Source organism: Phoxinus phoxinus (genome assembly GCF_949152265.1).
Source record: "Phoxinus phoxinus genome assembly, chromosome: 13".
NCBI classification, from domain to species: Eukaryota; Metazoa; Chordata; class Actinopteri; order Cypriniformes; family Leuciscidae; genus Phoxinus; species Phoxinus phoxinus.
This window is the reverse complement of record NC_136888.1, coordinates 15,415,471-15,435,162: the sequence shown is the minus strand read 5'-3', so window position 1 is coordinate 15,435,162 and position 19,692 is coordinate 15,415,471. Positions and strand designations below refer to the sequence as shown.

Sequence of the window (19,692 nt, the reverse complement as noted above, 5' to 3'; positions counted from 1 at the left end):
CCATGCAGTGGAAATGCGCCATAAGTGAGCCGTACCGAACCGAGCCGTACCATGCAGTGGAAAAGCGCCAAAGCGTGCCGTGCCGTACCGAACCGTACCGTACCATGCAGTGGAAAAGCGCCATAATACACAATAATTGACTGTTACTGGAAAGAGGAAAGACCAATATTAGAGAGAGGAATGTTTATTTTAATCCATTTATTTTCAATATTTTTTTTTCCTTTTTGGGGGGGGGTGGGAGGGTTCTGGAAGGGTTTAAATGGAGACAATCTGTAATTTCTTACTTTTAATTGAATGTATCATTATGTGTTGTCTTGTTAAATACCAATGAAAAAAAAAATGGAAAAACAAATAGGGCCCTATATGTGCAAATATCAGACATCAGAAACTGTCAAACCTCAGATTTCATGTTTGTTCCATTTATGAAGTACAGGAAATTGTGTTCAATTTAGCAAAAAAAAAGTTATCTTTAAGTATGCAACTGTAAGCAAAACTACTAGCTTGTACTTTATACTCATATTACTTGGTCATTCAAGTCTTTCGTCAGCTAATCTGCAGTGTGTGAAGTCTTCTGGGGGCTGGGCGGTGGGTTGCTGAGAAGGAAGTGACAATCAGGATCAATATAAGAATTGTGTCATGTTCCAGATACAGTCACTGCTCCTGTTTCTCATCTTCAGTCATGTGACATTCGGGAATGGATCAGTTCAATAAGATGACATCAGCAGGCAGTACAGACATTAAAGACAATTTAGGGTTTGTGAAGGTTTACTAATTGTGGGAAGTTATTGAGAGTCATTTTATTGTCTAACGTTTTTAATATGTAGCAACTAGATTTTCCAACAGAAAGATTTGAGGCAAGTAAGTTTTTTTTTTAAAAAATAAATTAATACTTTAGTTTAGGGTCCAATTCTCACTATTAACTAGTTGCTTATAAGCATGCATATTACAAGGATATTGGTTGTTTATGGTACTTATAAAGCACATATTAATGCCTTATTCTGCATGACCATATTCTACATCCCGTAATCCTACCCAATATCTAAACAACTACTTTACAAACTATGAATAAGCAGTAATTAGGAGTTTATTGAGCCAAAAGTTAGTACAATAGTTAGTTAATAGTGAGATTTGAAACGTAATCTAAAGTGTGACCTATAATTGTATTCAGCAGTGATGCATTCAACTGATCAAACATGACAGTAATGACATTTATAATGTTACAAAAGGTTTATATTCTAAATAAATGCTGCTTTTAAAACTTTATATTCAGTATAGAATCCTGAAAAAAGAATCCTTCCCACAAAGATATTAAGCAGTACAACTGTTTTCAACACTGATAAAAATAAGAAATGGTTCTTGAGCAGCAAATCAGCATTATAATGATTTCTGAAGGATCATGTGACACTGAAGACTGGAGGAATGATGCTGAAAATTCAGCTGACATCACAGGAATAAACTACATTCAAATAAAAAGCAGTTACTTAATATTTTACAATATTACCATTACTGCATTTTTGACCAACCTAATGCAGCCTTGATGAACATGAGACTTCTTTGTGAATACCCAATCTGAATACTTTTATGCTAATACTTTTTTTTCAGTTTCACTTCCTATTAAACATAATGCCCAAATCAGCTGTTAAAAGGGACGTGTTGATCTGGCTTAAAGAGCCATGTGATATATTAAGATAGGACTATTTTAAGCAATAACATCACCAATGCATTTAGAGCTGCACAAAACCATCATGCTAGTTCAAGATCACCTTTGCAATTTTTTTTTTTTATTGCAACTGGAAGACAATACATCACAGAAACTTGATGGTAGGGTCGGAGAAAACAAAATCAAATGAAAGAAAAACAAATAGAGTTTGTCGTAGCAATGGACAAAGTGGTATTTACATTAATCGATAAAATTGTTGTCTTTGGCAATATGATTACAAGTCAAAGGAAATACAGAGTGCAATTACGCCTCTATATTGACATATTAGCAGGGTGCACATGCCATCAGACCGAAGAATTCATTACAAACCAAATGGACTCCGTTACTTTCATCTTAAACAACTCAATCGCTTAACAGAATGGCAGTTAACAGAAACCTTTCAACAAAACGATCAACAACTAAAAACACAATGGGAAAAAAAAGAAACACTTCGCCTCCTATTAACGTTTTTTTTTTTTTTTTTGGCTGGCTCTTCTTTTTAACGTGTTTCAGGTTCCTCTGAAAGAACTGGAGAGGAAAAGTTACGTAGTGAGTGTTGTCTTTGAAGGAAGGCAGTGTATAAAGGACTCGTAGCTCTCTCTGCTACCGGTTTCCCAGTTTCAAGCACACTGAACAGAAACGTGATATGGCAGATGTTGATAAAGACCAGCAGACAAGGTTATAATTGGGGTTATTTCGCGTAGATGTGGGGAGGAAACGTCAAGAAATGTCTAGCTTGGTTAGGGAAAGGCATGCCAACTGGAGACATCACATTAACACTCATGGGTCAGATATAACATTCAACACGCTACAAAACATTAGGTCGAACCATTATCATCCTCAGATGAACAGGGAAGACAGTGTGACTTCATGAAACACAGCAATGCAGAGCGATATTAACAAATATGACTGAGAATATCTTATACATGGGTACTTGAGAGAAATGCTACAACTCATTGACATGTTTATGACTAACATATCAAGTATGCATGTGTATAGAGTCATTACAGGCTTTGGCACTGAATCCTTAAGTTCTTTACCGTACGTTAAAACAATAAAAGTGCAATTCGGTGAGGTCGTGAAAATATATACACTAGCGTTTGCACTGAGCTCTGATATCACTTGTTTTCGTCTATAAGTGCTTAAATATATATGTGTGGAGGCGTAAATATCCGTCTGACTGCCTGTACCGAGAACTGAATCAATACTGATGACTCCTGAACAGTGCTACATGTAAATACGGGAACAAAAAAAGAACTACTTGTACTGCAGATCCAAAGTCTCGTGGAACAAAATGGAAGACCCTGAATAAATCACAGACACGCACATCCGGATTACACATGGAAGAAAAGCAGGCACGAAGCCGGAAGGAGCAGGGGACCGACACTCACTACGAACTTCTCCTTGAAGACACGGACATTGACGTAGCGGTATTCGTTAGAGGGGGCGGCCGTTAGCGTGGACCGAGACGGCCCGAGCCCGAGTCCTCGTATTGCAGAGAGAGTTTCCCAACAGTCAGTGTTTGTCCCTGAAGAAGGTAATTGTGAAGATGCCTGCTTCAACACAAAGGCGATGAGGACGACAAATCGAAATCAAAACCGACAAAAACAACGAAAGAGACTAGGCCTATTGGCATAGAAATTAGAGGCGGTGCCTTAGTTCTCTAGGATCTATATTTATATGAAAATAATTCATGCTCCATGCTAAATACATTATTTACCTTACATGAACTTTGATTTTTTTTTTTTTTAGAAAACGGTCTTCTTTTTCTTTACAGAACCCATGCAACACGATTTGGAAAATCCTGCTGGCTACATTGCTTAAATTAAGAAAGGAAAATGGTCTAGTGTTACTTTTATACAGTGTTTATCCTGACTGGATGAAATTGCTTATTACATCACGAGGGTTTCAAATAAAAAAATTAGAAAACGTAAACGAACGAACACAAAACGACTCCACAGTCATTATTTTCCGCTCTTAAAATACAATTGGCAGGTATTGTAGCATTAGCTCAGAGTTTTCCTTTTCATTGTGCCGAAGAAGAAATATCACCATCCACTGTCGCTTTAGAAGGAAAATATCACTCATTTTGATTGCTTAGGGAAAAAAAACGTGGGCAGTTTTGAAAGACATATTGGTAAATGTATCACTTTTGCCACCAAAAAGCACTTTGACAAAGGCTCATGGTTTACTCTCATCGAGGTGAATTATGATTCATATGAGCCAAACGACAGCTACAGACATGAGTGTTCTCCACTCGATGCTGCTGGACCCCTTTAACGGCGAGAGCATCAAGGGGAAGTGACATCACAGAAACTGCCCGAGGATTGTCTTTGGCACTGCCCTGTGCTTCTAAAACATATATTACATCAGAGATTACCAGAACCTATAATTATCAGTAACTCTGGCGAGCTGCACCACAAATTAAGAGTAGGTTCACTTTTCACTATGACAATGGGGCAGGGCAAATTTTGCTATCACTTTTTTTTTCTTTTTCCTCCTCTCTCAGAAGAATGAAATAATTTGCTGAATATCTTAAAAAAGGGAAGGCTATGGCTTCAATCTCCGTAGATTAAAAAAAAGGAAAGAAAACACAATCAAATAAGTGAACCAAAACAAGAAACCCTCAGTAAAATGTTACCTATAAAGATAGGAAAACAAAGTGATTGTTGATATTGCCACAAATCAGTAGAATTCACCTGATGTCCTGGGAAAAAAAATAGTAAATTCTATTCAAAGTGATGTTTTTTTTCTCTCTCTTTATAATACAGTCTGTTCATTATTTTTGCTCTTTCTGCCCCTTTGCCGTCCGGTTGGTGATATTGTTCAAACAGGCCCTGACTCCCGCCAAATGAAGCAGGGACCCGGCCGCCTCCTTCATCTCCTCGTCGTCACTTTCCGGAGGCTTCTCTGTGCGCCTCTTTTTTAGAGGAAGAGTGTCACTGGCCACTCTCTGTTTGACTTTTGTCAAATGTTGCCGTTTCTTGTGCTGGGCCAGAGCGAGGGCGTCCACGGACCACTCTTTGGGCTCCTTCTTGATTTTGCTCTTGTCGTCGTCCTCGACATCGCTGCCAGTCTCGTTGGCGTGGAAGCTCACCTCGCTTCCATCGCAGTGAGCCTCTTCTCCGACGTCCGAGCTGGAAGATTTGGCAAAACTGTAGGTGTGGTCATCCTTGGAGTCGCTGCTGACCAGTGGAGAGTTACAGGTGGGCTCGCCGTCACTGGTAATCCTGTATTCGAGTACTGACCTATTAACACAGACGAGAGATGCATTAGTGCAAACCGCACACATGCTGTTCTTGTTGTACTGTGTTAGTGCTTCGTAAAACAAATGAACTACATGCGCTTACTGTGTAATTATTTTGTGGAGCTGCTTGTAATTATGCTACTATAGTAATTAATTATAATAATATGTGTAACATGGACACTCTGTACTGATGTTTTGCTGTTTTTTTTTTTTTTTTTGCACAGATGGCAACAATCTCTGGAACACATGAATACATTCAGTCCATTTGTTATTGTATAAAGTGGCTAAATCTAAATCACAAAACCAGTCAAGAATATGCCTGGCTCATATTTCACCCACAAATCAAAAGAAAAGAAGAGAAAGGGAAATTAAATAATCATATATCATACATTTAAAAGTTTGGGGTCAGTAAGAGTTTTAATGATTTAAAAAAGAAGTCTCTTATGTGCACCAAGGCTTCATTTATTTGATTGTCAAGAAACAGTTCTTATTATTAATCATTTCTTTTTTCTTTTCTTTTTTTCTCTCTCTTTTGATTACAGGGTAAAATGCTAGAACTACAACCGTGGTTAACATCTCACAGCTCTTCTTTTTTTATTAAACTTGTATTGTGTGTTGGTAAGCACCGCATCCTCAAATGTTAAAAACAATTATTGTAAGCATTTATCTCTGAAATGCACTTGAGCTTTGAAGCACCTCTTCAGCCGACCAACAACAATTAAAAAGTGAATTAATTGGCGGTTTACAAAACTCTCCACTTTTCGGTACAATAATATGATGAAAAATAAGTGAATAAAGACAGTTTAGCTCTGTTTATGCCTCTTGTTCTCAGAAACAGTAATGAAGTGTCTTTACAATGACATTTGTTTTGTGCTTCTGGTCACAGTTCAGTTTAAGAGGGAAAAAGAACGCACTTTGCAGATTTGCTGCAGAAACGCTAAACCTCCCTCTGTGGTTCGAAAAATAATCCTAAGAGCTTTTCCACTTCCTGCCTCATATGTGCATTTATGACTCATAAATTATAGCCGCAGCACAGCAGGCTAAAGAAACTGCTTCAATAATTAATGCCTAAATGCAGTGTCACTCATTTTAAAGAGGCTGTTTTACTCTTTGGACCGCCACTGCACGATATGGGCATCATACAGCAACTGAGAGGTTGAGGCCCTGTGTGTGCACATGGACAAAGGAGAGCTGTTGCTGAATGCTCTTATCATAATAGAGGTAATCTGACATATTTATCTGGACTTTGTTTTATGCTAATAAAATAATTAATCTTATCATAATAGAGGTAATCTGACATATTTATCTGGCCTTTGTTTTATGCTAATTAAATAATTAATGGGGGAATTCATATATGTATACAACATTATCTTCGTGACAAATAAGCAAATTTCATTGATGTGATGAAACAAAACCAACTAAATATTTTTAGATGTACGATTTATCATTATTTATAATTATATAATTTAGTATTTGTTTTACAGCATTTAAACAAAATACAAAATCATTTTTAAATAATGCATGTGGAAAGGAAAGTAGGGGAAAATGTACTTATATTTTGTACTTATATATGTATATATTTTCTTTATGCAATTACTGCTATGCAAAAAGGATATATTGTGCTGGATAGTAACTGATTACATGTAATCTGGATTACGCAAGTAGATTCCAAAAATTAAGTACTTATAATTTATTATATAACGTTTAAGGATACTCGTAATCGGACTACAGTTACTTTTTATTGATTACATGTTGTTCTCACAATGGCTGTAAATTATTTCTAATTCATTGATGCTTCTTTTTTATCTTTTTCATTTTCCTTTCTAAAAAGCCTACTGCTAATATACCTTCATATCACACTTAATATATTTACATGAGATTTTAAGTTAATAAGTTTATAGTAAGTTAATAAAGTAAGTTAATCAAAATCAAATAAAAATTCCAGTTTACTTGCATTAGATGGAGAGAATTCCTGAAATGTTTTTCTCAAAAGTTCATCTTCAGCGAGGATAGTAAGTCATATACATCTTTGGCCCAGTTTACACCTGATATTAAGATGCGTTTTGGTCGATCGGATCACAAGTAGACGAGTGAGACATTCCACGTTTACACCTGCTGTTTTAATCTGGCTTTGTCCACTTTCAACCACTTCTGTCCCGATTTCTTTAAGAGGAGGGTCTATGTATGGGCTTTTTCAGATCTTTCGTTATAATGGACAAAATAAGCTCACGCAATTTACATATGAACGTGACCGGAGACGACAAGACAGCAGCTTTCGTTTCTGCTTTGATAGCCACTAAACCAGTAATGCTTTCATAGCGCACTTTCCATAATGTTTAGTTCAGTAGGTGGAGAGTAGGCGTCTTTTGTGGCTGTTCGAACAAATTCTACCACATGAGCATTTACACAATGAAAGCAATCCGGAATAATGTATTTTCGTCCACCTCTGGAAGTGGTCAAAAGTGGACAAGCTCAAAACGTTTTAGACCCTGTTTACACCAGTATTTATTTAGCATTGTCCACTTGTGATCCGATTGCCCAAAACGCATCTTAATACCAGGTGTAAAATAATTAATAAGGACGTTTTTATTTTTGGGTAACTAATTCTGTAAATATATATTTTTTTTATTCTAAAGTTGTTTTACACTATGACTATTCTGTTATGCATTTTAATATATAAAGTAAAATTGGACACATTATGATGTGGTGAAATATGACCTTGGCATGTCAAACACACACACACACACACACACACTTAGACACTGCAAACCTCTCTGTTTTAACTGGTGAGTCTGCTTTTTTTCCACCTATTCAAGCCCTACGTTCTAATTACAACCTTTTAGTGCCCAGGCTTATGAATGTTTCACAGCAAGACAGACTGTCCATGTGTTCGGTCATGCCATTAAAAAAACTTAGTGTATGTGATCAATTATTCATCTCACATCATGCATGCAAGAGCAGGGCCTGAGCCTGAATAAGGAGGTGTGCTGATGTCTGTGAATGACCTGGCTGTTCTGCTCTAATAAAAGCAGCCAGACTTCACAGAGTCAAAAGCAGAGATCAGATATGAACCAAGTTCTGCAGTGTGAGCATGATTCTGATTGGCTGATAAACCTGTCAATCAAGCAACGAGTCAGCGGAGACAGGAAATGCGCTCAAAGTGACCTGGAGGGACAGGACTGACCTGACAGTGGCTGTCCTACTGACAATGGGGTTGATGGGAAGGGGTCGGATTCCTGGGAAGAGGCCCTGGCTCATCATTCGAGCTCCGTTCTGGATCACTCCCTGAGGGACTGGGGAGAAAACACAGATAATGTACATTAATGCACAGAGAACCTCCACGCTTTATAGGAGCACAAATTCATAATGCAAACAATTCAAAAGCATCACACCATGTTTAAGCATTTAGAAATCAGCTTAAAATGGTTTAAATTCCAGCTGTTGATGTTGCAAGGATGAAATTTCCCTGTAGTTTCAAATAGGATCAGGCAGTCAAGAGCCGTCCGAAATCATCAGTTTCAATCTGTTCAGCTGGCTTTTGCAACTTCGAATACTAACTGGTACGTAAAAACAAAGAAACAGTGGTTGGTTCATTAGCATGTCCGACTGGGCTCTTGTCTAAATAGACCGTTTCCAAACAGAATAAACTGCAAAGTGGACTAGAGACATTGGACAACTTCAGACATTATATTAACTATAAGTAACTTTGCAACTACCAGTCATTAGAGTATTAGTAGACCGTCTGCTTAATGTCTGCTAACAACACTTTATTTTGATGATCTCCAACAGACATTCTACTGACTATAAGTAACTTTGCAAGTACATGTCAACATGTCTGTAACAGTCTTAACAGTCTACTGATAATAACTGGTAGCTGACATGTAGTTGCAAAGTTGATATAAATATATATTATATAGTTAGTATAATATCTAAAGTGGACTATCGAAATAAAATAATGTGAGGGAGCAGAACTCTCTAAATACATCTAAATATGGATAGTCAAATGGTTTTCCACATTCAATCAGGAAACAACCACAAACCTAATGGGAAATTAATTGCTTTCTTAGTTTCCTCTGTAATGTGAGGAAGAAAGTAGCCCAGACAGATGATAAAATAACAAACAAGATTGTACTGCCACCTGAATTAAAAAGGGATAAAACAATTTTTTTTTTGCCAGGTCTAGGAAATCAGTCACTCGATTTTACAGGGAAGTGGGCTGTTATTCGACTGTTTGTTGCAACAAGCTACAAGCGCTCACTTTTTCTGAATGACCTCCCCTACAAGAGCACTGTATTGAATTTTATACCTCAAGATAATAAAGGATATTGCAAGACATTACATTCATGTTATATTCATGTTTTATCAAAAGAACGTACAAAAATATACTAAGCTAAAATGTGATTTATCAAGATCTTGACGAAACTATTGATGCACCTCTCGATGGCAATAACATCACAACATTTATTTCCATCAAGAGGTGAACCAATTTGTTGTCAAGATCTTATATTGACAATGCAAGAGTCAAGCTCTCTATAAAGTCTCCTTCAGAACATCCCAAGGACATTCAATGAATTTAAGGTTTGGACTCAGAGGTGCCGATTCATGTGTGAAAATGATTCTTCATGATCTCTCCCAACCATTTTTTCCCAGTTTGAGCCTGATGAATCTTGACATTGTCATCCTGGAATATGGCCATGATGTGTCTTCCTACATGGTTGTTTAAGAAATGAAAAGCTACACAATCCATCTATAAGGGTTAGAAGAACTGTTGCCAAACATATAACATGCCAGAAACATAATAATCACTGCAATTATGATCCAATCATAGACCCTTAAGCATTTGCCTATTTAAATCCAAACAGCAACTGTATTTTTTGGCCGGTGAGTGTATATAAATGTATATAACTGCCAAAATGCATATCAGATGAGCAGCATCCTCCTTTAATAAGGGTTAACAAGGAACGCCACATTTTTAGCGCTGCAGTCAAACGGGCTTAATGGTCGCTGCCCTTCTCTCGGTCCAAGTACGGGGCAACATATAGCTCCATCTGGAAAACCATCCTGGACTCGTAGCAGATGGCGAACACAAAAAAAGCACAAAATAACCATCCATTTAGAATCCAGCACACTGATCTGGCCATTAGGCAGGAGCATTGTTGCCTTGGCAACTGGTCCCCCTATGTATGCCATAGTAGCGGAACTCAACTAGGTGACAGTGAGTTGTGGTTGTGAAGCCGAAAGGAACATCTGGGCTGGCTGGGTGCCCTCTTCACCCCGCCCCCCAAACCCTAAGGGAACACGCTGCCATAACAAGGTGAAGCGATGCCCTGTGACAGAGGCCGTCCCAGCTAACCAAGTGCACAATGAGAATTGACAGAGATGTGCGTCTCTCCACCAATTAGCGTGGATGGGCTAGCAAAGTGAATGGCTAATGATCTCGCCCCATTGTAGGCGGTTCATGTCGAGCCATCCATCCAGGCATCAGAAACAACAGCAGGACACAAAAGCAAAGCACATTCACAGTGCAGCCACATCAGGAAGGAAGCCAGTGAGGCTTTTGTGCCTGGGGATGTTCCCTCTTTTATGTGCATGAGAGCTGTTAAACAAAGGCTAGCTCCATTGAAAAGAAATCCAGATCTGCGATCGCAATGAATGGTCTTCACGTTAGCACCATTGACCGAGATTTTCTATGTGGCATTATGCGCGGATAATGCTGCGTTTAACAGCAGGTAATAAATAAAGTATCGCGGATGGTGACTTCCAGGAAGCTCAGTACACACACGCGACAGGACGCTCACTGCGAGGCAGAATCTGGAGCTGTGCAAACATCAGCAGTGATTCAGTGGCGTTTCTGTCACGCCGATGCCCATGGGAAGGTGTCCTGGCGCTCTCACAGGGCACTGCAGAGGCAGTCAGTGCACAAATGCTATCAGACTGTTCATTCGCTCGCTCGCTCTCTCTGCCTTCCTCTCAAGCACATTAATGTATGTGGCAGATGGCCCTGGAAACAGTGGCCCTAATACACAATTCTGTATTGAAAAGTCAGTTTCTCCTTTATTCTCTCTCTAACAACTCTATTCTAAAAGGGGACTGTTGAGTTGACTATCAGCATAATGTTTGTTGTTACCACTAAAAAATTGCATTCATAAATTGTGTAAATCAATTTTTATGTGATGTATTCTACATCATTACTGCAATCAGGGTTATTAAACAGAACTAAAACTGATTTCAGCTAGTGGCCACTGGCCAAGCTAACATTTCTCATATAACTTAAAATATAAAAATAAAAACTAATTCGAAATATCTAGGCTATAAAAAAAATTATAGTATCTCAATGATAGTAAAATAACACTGCCGCAAATTCAGCTTTGTAACAAAAATTACATTTTGAGGTTGACAATTTTTCAAAAATGACAAAAAAATTTTTTTTAATCAGAATCATACAGCAAAAACATTTACAATACATCTGCAAAATTTCCAGCTCAAATAAATGTATTTTAGCAAAGAAAAAATTTATGAAATAAATACGTAAATATTTAAAAAGTAAAAATACTACTAGCCAAAATAATAATAAAAAACTACCAGTGAAAATAATATAAAAATAAACATAACTATTTAATGTTAATCAATAATTGAATGTTGATTGTTGTGTATGTTCGGTTGGAAACAGTCCTTGCTGCTCTCAAACATGCTTGCAAGCTTAAATAATAAAATAATACATATTAAAATAAAAGTACTTCAGCACCTGCATTTGCACTATTTGTCCACCAGGGGGAGTCATTCACAACAAACCAGGTGTCTAAGGGAACATTTAGTCCACTCTTTCCGGACACATTCATATTATCGTATCAAAGTACATAAAAAAATGCATCAACCTTCATAATGTACCCTTAAAGCCCCATCATCTCTAAATACTTTTTTTGGAACAAAAGCATAAGTAAGTGAACCCTACATTTTTGTGTTAACTTTCCCTTTTTATACATGATGTTGAACTCCTTCAGATAAGATTTCACTGCAGTCTTCTTCTTTTTTTTAGATAAGCTGTACTGAAAGGACTCCTTGGGCAAACTACACACTCAGTAAGAAGTACCTTAAAACGCTGCTTATACAAAGAGTTTCAGGGCGAGAGTGCTTTTGGCCATTGTTTTCTCACAATACAGCTGGGGGCTGCGTGATTCGTACATTCGGGCCTATGACACGCACCACTGCTTCTGTTGAGCGAGCGCTTCTTTACTCACAAAAGCCAAACAGCAGGGACTCCACATCCTCTCAAGAATCAGCCTCCGCACATGGGGCTCTATGGCCACTGGGCTGCTTTTTTCTCTATAAACACCAGTGGAGGAGGAGGTGTACTGAAGGAGCTTTTGTATTCAACTGGCACACTTCTGTAAAAAACAGGTTCAAGTAAGCAAGGTCAGAGGCCATATAGAGTGACTGACTAAAAGCTTGAGTTTGATATAGCGAGAAAATCCTCAGCTTTTAAGCTATGAAATGTACCGTCAGAGCAATAAACACAAATCCAAAGAGAACACAGTTCTTATTTTTGTATTAGAATTTATCCAGCATGATAATCTGAAATGATTTTCAACGACAATTTCAATCTCAATTGTCTTTTAAGTGAAAACGGTGGTCTTGTCATCTCAGAAATACTACCTTGCCCCCTAATAGTTCACCCAAAAAGGAAAAATCTGTTATCATTTATTCATCTTCACCCTCCAAACCTGTATGACTTTCTTTCTTCAACATGAAAGGAGATATTCGAAATAATGTTCAATCTGCCTTTAAATAATGAAAGCATACAGTGACCACAGGCTGTCAAGCTCCAAAAACACCATAGAAGTTCCATAAAACTCATGCATATGATTTATAAGTCTTTGTGTATTTTTGTGAGGTCAATTCACTGATAAAAAAAGAAGAAAAAAAGTAATGCATAAAAAAATAATACAATCATTATTAATATTATATATTATATTATGAACTTAAATATAAAATATATAATGTTTTAAAAAAAGTGTCACTGTATAAGGTTAAGCAGTCACAAATTACCTAGAAAAGGCATGCAAGCCAAAGGCAAAAAAAAAAAAAAACACCAATCCGGTCTTCATTTTCTTTTTCTTTTTTTCTGGTGCTGAATTCATTCGGGAGCCACATGCGAATATCTCGTTCCAGGACTGAAGATTGAGCCATACATACATTGCCTGATGTGAAATCAGCTCGAGGAATGTCTGCGGCCTAAATATCCGATTCAACGAGTATAAAAGAATCCAGATTAACTCCAGCAAGACTTAATGGTGGCTACAGCTTTGTAGAAATGCGCCAGAGAAACATGCATTTACATGCCTGCTCATTTAATGTAATACTGCATCCGCTGGAATCACTCCTCCGGGGTATAATGAGAGAGACACAGTGAGAAAGGAGATAAAGACAGATAAATACACAGAGAGACACTGAATGGAAGAGTAAGGGCGATGAGGAATGCAGATGACAAATTCCCTGTACTGTAAACTTGGCACCTGCTGTTGTGCAATAAAGCCCATGCATTTAGCTTAATTCTTTTCCCAGACGAACTATAGGAAGTATATTGGATTTGAGGGGATCGGTTTTCAGCTCGAATATTTTCAGCGTGATAAATGTCAGCATTAGCCGGAATTAAAAGGAAGGAGCAGTCAAATGATACACTGCTATCTTGAGGCATTGAGGCAGGAATAACAGTGCAAAGCGATGCCGGTGTCTTAAACAATTCTCCTACATGCTACAAAAAGCGCTCGGCTGTGGTGATGGATTCCCGGGTGCTGTGAGAAGTCCTTCTGCCTTTCACTGCCAAATAAAAGCCCCTATACGCACTCCAGAGATGGCTAACGCATACATCACACACACATAAAGGCTTGAGAGGGAGAAACAAAGTGAATGCCTTTTTGTTCATAGAGTCGCAACGACTGCCACGACAGAACCGAATCCAAACAAAATGTCGTTTAAGGATATCATTTCAGGACGACTTGCTGTCAGTACATTGGCAGAGATTGAAGGGCCCTTTGTAGGTCACACAGTGACAAGTGACCTCCTTAGGGACTAATCTTCCGCTCGCTGCTTCACAACTATTTACCAGGCTGCCATGGCAACCGAGACTGATATCCGAGCGTTCGGATCCCGCCTCCCGTCCCGGTGACCAGGAGCAAGGTCAGGCCAAAAAGATAAACAGCGCACGGGTCTCAACGTTATGCAACTCTCCCTCTGACAGAAGGCAGATGCGAGCAAACGAATGCTCTTTTTTAAGTCAGCGCCAGCTGCGTAAAACAGAGGCAGGCGAGATGCCAGCGCATGTTTTGAAGGCACGGCGTGTGAGCTCTCCCTTTGATTCTCCAGACAAATTAACATGTTGAAGTGCTTGAAGAATATCTATTATTCACAGGGTGGAGACCCAGCGTTCATTTAAGTGTCAGACTCTGATGAGATATAACACGCGCTGTCGTGAGCGCAAACTTAACAACGCCTCTCACCACGTCTGCTCGTTCGCGTCAGGGCCCCGAGGTTAAGCGTCTTTAAGTGGTACGTCTTTAAACACAACTAGCATTTTTTGCAAATAAACCTGTAGTTCAGATTGAGTTGAGGTATGAAGTTGGAAAATAACAAAGTCGTTTTGCTATGCTGGGTCTAGCAAAACGGTGTATTCCTCTTAGGGTTCATGAGGGACCAAGACCCCTGAAAACGTCTCGGTCCGCTTCCAAACAAACTCTGGTGCGATTGCTCTGTTAGTGCGGTTCATTTGATTACTGTAAGTGTGAACGCTTCCAAACGAACTCTGGTGCGGTTCGACTGAAATATGAACACAACACGGACAAAAGTCATCCAAACGAACCAAGATGCAACCCTAAAAAGGACAGAATGCTCAATGATCACATACAATGAGTGCATTTAGCCCAGAACAGCATTGGTTTGGATGTTTGGCAAGTTTCGTCTCAAAATAATTTTTCTAATTCATAATTCTTCTTCTTTAGGTTCGGTCTTCAAAATGATAGTGTGAACACTAAGAGAACCAGGCCTAAATGTATTATTTTCTTTTGGTTCGAACCAAAAGAACCAAGAGATTCAAACTACAAGTGTGAACAAACTTAAAAGCAAAGGTTTTCGAAGCGATGCCATAGATCAGGGATGTCCAATTCTGCTCCTGTAGAGTTTAGCTCCAACCCCAATTAAACACACCAGAAGCAACTAATCAAGGTCTTACGAGGCATTCCAGACACTTCCAGGCAGGGGTGTTGAGCAAGCTAGAGCTGAACTCTGCAGGACATTGGCCCTTCAGGACCGAGTTTGGACTCCCCTGCCATAGAAGAACCATTTTGGGTTCCCTAAAGAACCGTTTGGTGAACAGTTCTTAAAATAACCATTTTCTCCTTAATGTGAAGAATATAATAATAAGAAACCACAGAACCATAGATACAAATAAAGAACCTTTACTTTTACAAATGTAAACAGAGTTTCTGATTCTTTTTCACGCTGAGACTGCTACATAGTAGAATCGATTGCATGGATTGTCAGATCTGAATCCACAAGAGCAGCTGTCCCAGTTAAGCAATGAGCCATAGTAGAGGAACGTCCCTCCATCTGGAACAAAAAACAACCCTGTTAAAGGTCAATTACCATTTTTATAATGATGCGGATAGAGTTTTGCTTGTTTGCAGCAACAACTACGTTTAATTGCGCAGTTAATAACATGAAATGCCTTCACAAAATACACCGTGTTGGTAAACAGAACCCAGCCGTTAGATATCAGAGGAAGGGAAATAGTCTGAGAACGAGAGAGAAAAAGACAGAGAGGGGCAGTAATACTCCAGGGGCTATAAACCCAGTCGGACCCAGTAGTGTTATTTTTGTTTGAGTTGGCGAAATCTATAGCACACACACACACACACACACGGCAGGATGAGAATCAGACTGCTTTTAAAAACTACTGCGAGCTAAAAACAGAAAAACAGACAACTTTTTGGTGTCCTGCCTCTTCATTTTCATAAGATTAAAGCGACTTCTGTATCCAGAGTGGGTCGCCTCAAAGGCGTCGACTCTACTGTACCGCTATAAACTAAGCCCGGAGGCATCCGATGTTACAGCGATGAATAAACACGAAGAGCGTGTTTGTGTGGGTGCCATCACGTGGTCTGTGTTGATATGCAGAAATTGCTCTAATTCTGAGAGAAGTCAGTAATTTCCCTCAGGTGCCCGCCTCAGGCCCCGCGGTGATGCGTAGGCCTCGGGAGTGCTCAGAGATTAAGGGCTTACAGTTGGCACATTAGCTGCTAAATGAATCCTGCTCTGTCACTGGTAACAGGGCCACATAGCTGTCAGATACATTTCACTGTAGTCTTACTTCACTCCTTTCAACACGCTAATGTACACAAATGCTTACCTCAGTAGCTAATCTTACTGACTATGAAATATTATTCATTTTGTTTGGCCTTTATGCCCCTTTTATCACTACGGATAGTGAAAAGAGAGACTCCAATGCAAGGAATAAAGTCAGAACACACGCACGCACACACACAGAGAAATTCTGTGGTTATTTTTTGTGGTTATTTACTTGAAAAAAGTTTACATGCTATTATCAATGTTGAAAACAGTTTTTGCTTTACATTTTAACATATACTAATATAGAAAACTATTTGAAATTATAATAATATTTAACATAATTACTGTTTTTACTGTATTTTTTATCAAATAAATGCAAACTGAGCACAAAAGACTTTACAAACATTTAAAAGCACAATTATTCCAAACTTTATACCTTTTGCCCACTACTGTATATAAAGTATATTGAGCTAATTACAAATACTCCAAAATCCTAAACCAAAATATAAAACAAAAATACACTAAATAAATGATAAATGATATAGTAAATAATAGATATTATTTGTTTTTATGAACCATTTTTAATGTTCTAAAAGGGAGGTAACAGTTTAAGTAAATTCGTCGCCAAAAGTATAGCTAGGTCTAAAACACACACACACACACACACACACACACACACACACACACACACACACACACACACACACACACACACACACACACACACACACACACACACACACACACACACACACACACACACACACACACACACTCTTGGGTGGGCAAATTACACGACCATCAGTGCTCCGTTATCAGCTCAGTTCTTGTTTTGAGTATGGGGTGTTAAGTTACCCAGCGGTACCCCACAGGAGGGAGTTGTGTTGTTTTCTCTCTTTGCTTTGGTGCATGTCGATACATGCTAGTGGAGCGTGAAAAGCCGCTGCTACACAACAGCGTCCACTCAAGCAGTTTTTCTTCTCCCTCCTTCTGTCTTTAAATCCCCAAACAAGGATTGTGGGCGGTGTGGCGGAGCCAAACACACATCAGCCGAATGGGATCAAACACTACGGAGACACTCAACGTGTGTGGACACCAGTCAGTCTCGCGCACTCTGGGACAAGCCCTTCTCATAATGACCCTGTCCCTACGCTGCCCTCCACAACCCAGCTGATAAGCCACTAGCGTCTGTGTGCTTTATGAGCCTCTAATGGCCTCCTCACGCACGAGTAGAGCTTAAAACAGTGGAGAGCGTTTGCTCTATCCTCCCTCTTCTACTAGCCCTGCTAAACACACATGCTGGACAATCCTCTCCCTGACATCTTTAGAGGGATAGTTCACCCACTTACAACCATATTTACTCACTCTCATGTCGTTCTAAACCCCTTTTTCCACACAATGAAAAAGTGGATAGTGACCATGGGGCTTTAAAAATGGCAAAAAGCACCATTAAAAAAATTGTAGCTCATATGACAATTTTTTAAATAAATTTAGATAGGCATTACCTGAAAATTGAACGATTATTTTAAACATTTACAGATCATTTCACATGAAACTATTAATTAATTAAAAAGTAAAGGGAAAATTCTGTCATAATTTACTCACACTCAAGTTGTTCCAAACTCAAGTTGTTTCTGCTGAACACAAAAGAAGATATTTTGAAGAATATGGGTAACCAAAGCAGTTCATGGGCCCCATTGACTTCCATAGTATGGAAAAAAAAATACAATGGAAGTCAACCATTGGTCCATTAACTGTTTGGTTACCGGCATTCTTCGAAATATCTTATTTTGTGTTCAACAGAAGAAAAAAACCCATACAGGTTTAGAACAATATGAGAGTGAGTAAACAATGGCAGAATTTTTGGGTGAACTGTCCCTTTAATAAATAATACATTTAATCAAACATAATTTGCCTAGAATTCATTTCAAAATCAAAACAATAAAATGTAGCTTTGGTAGATGTCACATCTAAAATAAAATAAAAATTCTGACTTTATAAATCTTTCCCTCATTTGGTGTCATTTAATTATGTGCATGTTAAAAATCTCACTAGTAAAATTAAAAGATATAAGAAAAGGGGAAGACTTTCAGTGAATATGTTCCTTACACGAGTTATCATTTGACTTCAGAATACTTGGAAAAAAGTTAACAAAGAATATGGACTAATTTAATGGCTTTTTGTAACTTTTGGAGCTTGGGGTCAGGGTCATCATTCAACTTTTGTCTTCTACAGAAGAAAGTTGTGGTTTGAAACAACATATACAGGTAGGTGTGAGTAAATTATGCCAGAAGTTTCATTTTTGAGTGAACTATCCCTTTAAGACTTCTGCCCGCCCCCTTTTTCAGCGGCGCTGGTTCCGGAAGTATTTGTTTTATTCAATTCCCCCATATTTATTTTTAAATAGTCTTCGTTAATGAATTTTAAGCCAATCAACTACAAAGTGAATCACAACAAAATAAACTTTGATTTGAAGAAACAAAAAGACAAAGGTGCAACGCTGAGTTTAAGGAAGACGATGATGAAGGCAATACAAGGTATTAAATAAATACAAGGATAATAGCCAACGTGCGAAACAGCGTGCAAACATAACACAAACAAAGCCTGACGAAGAACTGAACACAAGCAGGAACTTAAATACACAGAGATGATTAACTAAAAGACAAACAGCTGTGATGATGAGTGTTAAGGCCATTGCACACTGAGTCCGAAATTCGCATACAAAATTTTCACACGTTAAAAAATAAATACGACCTCACGTTATGTCAATCACGCTTGCACACTGCCTCCGAAACTTTCGTCCGTCATAAAAAAAATCGAAACGGGTTCGATTTTCTGCGTTTTTCGCATCCGTAACAAGCAGTTTGAATGGTGTTTGAATGGTGCTTTGACAATTCAGAGCCACCGAATCACGAATACGAAAAAACGCATACGAAAATTTCGGACTCAGTGTGCAATGGCCTTTAGTGTCCATGGTGACTGATGAGTGGCGGGAAACTAGAACAAAGAAACACATGTGAAGAGTGAAAACCAAAACAAACTGAACATAATGTGACAACAAGACAGTGTGTACTTAACAGTTTTAGTGCGGGAGAGAACTCCAATCCCATGAAGCATTGTGAACATAATTAAAACTTATGGAGAAATATAAAACTACTCATGAGTTCGACTTGATTACTTAATTTGCAGTGCTTCATGGGAGTGGGTGGAGCTAAAGAGCTATTTTGGATCGCGTTGCTTTTTTCGACTCTCTGAATAGCATCATAGGTAATGTAGTTTTTAACCTGGAATTTCACTGTTAAACACGATTATTTTGAAAATAAACTGAAATAATGTGGGCTTTCACCAGAAGGGTTAATAACCTCGTAGCTCACAGTCGTCTGTCCTTAAAGGTTTATAAGTTATC

At 38.5% G+C, this 19,692-nt stretch overlaps 1 protein-coding gene across 8 annotated transcripts in view; it reads right to left on the bottom strand.

Annotated features, from left to right (window-relative positions):
- Window positions 1-686: 686 nt before the first annotated feature.
- The window catches only part of foxn3 (forkhead box N3), a 101,749-nt gene continuing 82,743 nt past the window's right edge, over window positions 687-19,692 (bottom strand). For 7 of the 8 annotated variants that reach the window (XM_079633509.1, XM_079633511.1, XM_079633508.1 and 4 more), the window contains exons 5-6: window positions 8,131-8,239; window positions 687-4,947 (exon numbers count right to left, since the gene is read on the bottom strand). In XM_079633509.1, coding sequence (XP_079489635.1) covers window positions 4,479-4,947; window positions 8,131-8,239 — 578 coding nt within the window. In that variant the 3' untranslated portion in view covers window positions 687-4,478. The remainder of the gene's footprint in view (window positions 4,948-8,130; window positions 8,240-19,692) is intronic. The other variant, XM_079633506.1, reaches the window with a different exon arrangement.